The 4,461-nt window shown below is 47.7% G+C and overlaps 1 protein-coding gene across 3 annotated transcripts in view; it reads left to right on the top strand.

Moving 5' to 3' along the window:
* The window catches only part of DCLK1 (doublecortin-like kinase 1), a 304,341-nt gene that overhangs the window by 283,032 nt on the left and 16,848 nt on the right, over positions 1-4,461 (top strand). For all 3 annotated transcript variants that reach the window (XM_006879589.1, XM_006879588.1, XM_006879590.1), the window contains one exon: positions 1,420-1,533. In XM_006879589.1, coding sequence (XP_006879651.1) covers positions 1,420-1,533 — 114 coding nt within the window. The remainder of the gene's footprint in view (positions 1-1,419; positions 1,534-4,461) is intronic.

The raw sequence follows: 4,461 nt of genomic DNA, 5'->3' as shown, positions 1-4,461 counted from the left end.
TCTGTGTGCACACATGTACACGTGCATGTGTGCACATGTGTGTCTGCATCTGTGCTTGTGTGTGTGTGTGTGTGTGTGTGTGTGAGCGAGCTCCCTCAGTCACACCCTCTTTCACTGCATAATGTCCTGGAGTATTTTCAGATGTGAAGTTAGAGGTATCCCCACCAATTTGTGAGGCCCCACAGTAGTGAACAATGATCTGAGGCCAGCTGGTGGTAAAAGGCCCCATTGCAAATCCAAGCCCAGCTCAGAGTCACCGCACCCAGTGTTATCTGACCTCCCCCTGCCACCTGTTACCTGTGGAGCCACGTAACCTTCACAGGTGCCCATGTCAGACAGGTACACACAGCTCTGTGCTCTATGCCAGTGTCCCCATGGCCACTCTGCTGTCCTCACAGGGCTCCATGGCACACATAGATGTGGCAGACAGCTCTATGCTCTGCATCATGCTCTGTGCATGACCCCACAGCCACTCTGATGTCCACACAGGCCCTGGGTCACACACAGATGGAGACAGCACACAGCTCTCTGCATCGATGTGAGCACAGGTGTGGGGGAATGATGCTAGTGGACATGCTGGACACACTGTGGCCAGAGCCTTCAATTGGTAAAACAGAAAAAATTCCACTCTCTCAGAGTGCAGGGAAGCAGGGTCCACGGGGACTCAGCACTACATAGCCCCTCCAGAGGGCCTCCAGGGGCTCCTCGTGGTCAGCACGCTTCCTCATCCCATGGTCCTTGGAGGCAGTGTCCTTCCACAGCTGTGGCCCACCCATGGGGACAGCCTCGCGGGCAGTGAGGAGGGCTCAGACTGAAGGAAGGCTCTCCCCAGGAGAGGTGCCTGCTGTGCACATGTCGATCAGGCTTGACCTGAGTCCGTCTGCAAGGCCCATCAGTGCCTCTGACCGATGAGTTAAGTGGGTCAAGCTTTGCTGTTGGGGTGGCTGGGGAGGGAAGAAAAAGCATTTCTATTGGTTCCCTCCCTCCTAACACTCCAAATGAACGACACTGTATCTGCTCCTAGAAGAGTAACTGGAAAGTAGATTTTTATTGGAAATCATAGTTTCTTTTATCCAGAGAAAGAAGCCCTGGTGGTACAATGGGTTATGTGCTGGAACACTAACCAAAAGGTCAGAGGTTCCACTCTACCTGCTGCATCATGGGGAAAAGACGATGTGTGTCCTCTCATTAAGATTTGTAGCTGCAGAAGATGACCAAGGGTCACCAGGACTCACACAAGTTTATTTAGGGAAAAGCTTTTGTGATTCAGTTCATTGTAGGATCCTTTCAGTATTTCATTTTTGACAAGAAGACACTCTCTTTTATTTGCCACAAATTCTGAATCTAAGCCTGTTATGAGAAGATTCTGGCTTCATTTCCTACTGACCTTTTTCTCTCTCATCCTTGCTTCTTTCCCAGGACGACGGCTTCCCAGAGAATGAGCATCAGCTGTCAGTGGCTGGGAAGATAAGAAAACACTTCAACACGGGGCCCAAGCCCAACAGCACAGCCGCTGGAGTCTCTGTCATAGCAGTAAGCATCTAAAATAGCCGCCTCCACACTTACAGATCTGCAGGGGGACAGGTGTCCCGGGAGACCCCACTGCACAAGCGGAGCTGGGACATTGCTTCAGACAGCCTGACCACTTAGCATAGGAGAGGAGGAGGGGTGATGTGTGTGAGGGCTCCGCAGCCCTTTCCTGGACAGTCATTATTCTACCACCCCAGGCTGCCTCCTAGCACTTAGGAATGGCAGGATTTTTTTAAAGCAGAAAACCTTCTTGACACTGGACTCTTGCCAATACAAACTCTGGCTCCCAGGAAGAGAGTACCTGGTGCCTTTTTGTCAGAAACCAAGAGAGAAGGGAGCTGAGAGAGAGATTAGAAATGAGGCCAGAGAACTGCGTGCCAAAATTTACACGAACAACACGTGTGCTACTTTCAGAAGCCCTACCCTAGTGTTTTCATAAGCATATGATGGAAGAACTGTACAGTAACACATTAGAAATACTCACACTTTAAAAATACTTGGGGTGATGGTGGGCAGAACATGTTTGTAGAAAATATATAATGCGCTATTTGCTTAAAATGCTGTGGATGTGCATATGAGACCAAAACCAGAGCCAAAACAGTCAGAAGTCCTTCCCAGTAAGAATTTCCATGAAATCACATTGCTGTGAACACCCAAAGAATTCATCCTCTCCTGCTACTTAGAATTTTCTGTTTTTAAAGTTCAAAAGGGGTTTTATTTTTATTTGTTTTTAACATTTATCATTTTATTGATGCAACTGCACTGGGCTTATTTAATTTAATTTTTTTTTCTCTGTACATACTGACATAAACTACATGGAATTTGATCGTAGCTCCAGGCAAAGATTAAATTGGCCACAGAAATAGTGACAGTGTACACTTCCCAGTGTCACATTCTAGAGTAAATAGATTCAAGTCTCAGAGTCCTTGAGTTTTCAATAATTCCCTCTTTCCCCCAGAGCATGAAAGGGCTAGCATCATATTCAAATGTGGCAATTGCTTGGGGCATTTTGTTTCGTTTTCCATGGAATCAGGGACTCTACAGTCCACCTGCCTCACTCCCAGGAGAAGGACTGAATATTTAACCCCTTCCTTGGACTTTTAAAATTGTCTTGTTTTCTTTGGGGTTTTTTTACAATTGCACTTCAGCTAAGGCTACAGAGAAATGACTGGCATTTTGATGCAACCATTTCCATTTCTGCTCCACCCCAGTTTTGTACATAACGCATATGTCCACATGCCATGCACAGACGTCCGGTGTGCCCGTGCGCGGTGCCTACGCTCTTCTGAAAACCTAATGGGAGAGAGGGGTGCACAGTTTGCAGAAAAGGAAGTGCGCATTATCTGCATAAAACATGAACCTTCTGAGGTTCTGCCTTTGCTCATGCTCTGAAGAAAGCATACGTGCAGATGTACGGGACTGTCTGCATTTCCTGTTTCTTGACTCAGCTGGACATGTGTGCCGTGGCTGCCGGGGGACTTGCAGGTCTAGGAGGGGCGTGCCCCTCAGGACACCCTCCGTGTGTGTTGTGGGTGCTGTGTATTCCCAGGCCACTTCCCCTCCTAGCTCTTGCTGAGAGCTCACACAGGAATCTCACCATACTCACATCTTCTCTGACCATCTGTGTCCTGTGTGACTATTTGATACTCAGTCATTTTTGAAGGTCTTCACATCACAGTGATTCTCAGCTGAACAAGGCACCCTGTACTCTGTTCTCATTGTTCATTGCAAAGACGAGTCTCTTCCAAACAGTCGGATCCCATGGCTTCCTCTTGGAATAGACTGCCAGCACGCTTGGTCATGACTAGGCTGCTCTTGGCTGCCGCCTCAGTGGCAGCAGGTGGGTAGACCCTCCCCACCTCTGCCATCCTGTCCGTGTTGCTGTTCCTGAATCCACTGTTCCTTCATTTTATTGATTTTTCATTATCTTGGCTTTGTTTGCTTAATCCTGGTGTGTTCACAGTATTTTGAGGGTCTCATGGCCACAGGGGATAGAAATCACAGCATAGCCATCCAGTGACTGGATGGCAGTGATGGGAGAAGATACAGCTATTCTCCTGACCCGGACACTTTTTTATAAAGTTCAGTCCCTGTGAGGGAACCTCAAATAACTACTACATTTAATATTTAAAAGTAAAAGGGCCATTGATTATCCCCCCTTCACTCTACATACCATGAGGTGACCATTCTGAGTGCATTCTGGCTTCCAAGTCCCAGTGGTCACAACCTGACTGCCCGGTGCCCACACAGACCATGCAGATTGAAGTGAATGGTGGGTTTCTGGCTCCCCCATTGTATGCTGCCCACTATGAAGTTCTAAGAATGTAAATGTCAACTAATTGTCAAAGTTATTGCCTGCTATAGGGCTAAACAGGTCTTTGAAAATACTTGTCAATCCTAAAGTGCAATTTAGATGTGAATGCTGGTCTGGCTGTTTGAAACATGCCATAGAGCCCAAAGGAAAGCTGTGCCCGACAAGGACTTGGAGTCTCCTGCTTCTGAGGGGGCCTGGAACCTAGAAATGGGTGAATAGAGGTGGCCTTTGCTGCCATTTTCAGACCAACCCTGGATCTGGACATTGATTTTCATTCTGTCCCCCATTATTACAGTGCAGGGACAAGTTTAGGGCATTTGTGAGGAAAGGGAGCTCCAGACTTTCCCTTGTATTCCAGCCACAGCTCAGGGACATGGGCTATTCACCGTCAGGGAGAAGTGAGAGGTTGTAGTGTCTCGCTGCCCCAAGGACTTCCAGGGCATGAACCCTCATGAGTACACTGCCCAGTCTCTTTTCCTGTGCAGAAGCTGGTTGGTAAAGCTTACATCATCAGTTACATCATCACCTAACTGCCAGTCACATCTCTACATAATCAGTTACATCATCACCTAACTGCCAATCACATCTCTGCATAACCAGTTACATCGTCACCTAAC

Source organism: Elephantulus edwardii, unplaced genomic scaffold (genome assembly GCF_000299155.1).
Source record: "Elephantulus edwardii isolate Elephantulus edwardi_28Jun2011 unplaced genomic scaffold, EleEdw1.0 scaffold00004, whole genome shotgun sequence".
Lineage (NCBI taxonomy): Eukaryota > Metazoa > Chordata > Mammalia > Macroscelidea > Macroscelididae > Elephantulus > Elephantulus edwardii.
This window is presented reverse-complemented; position numbering and strand designations above follow the sequence as displayed.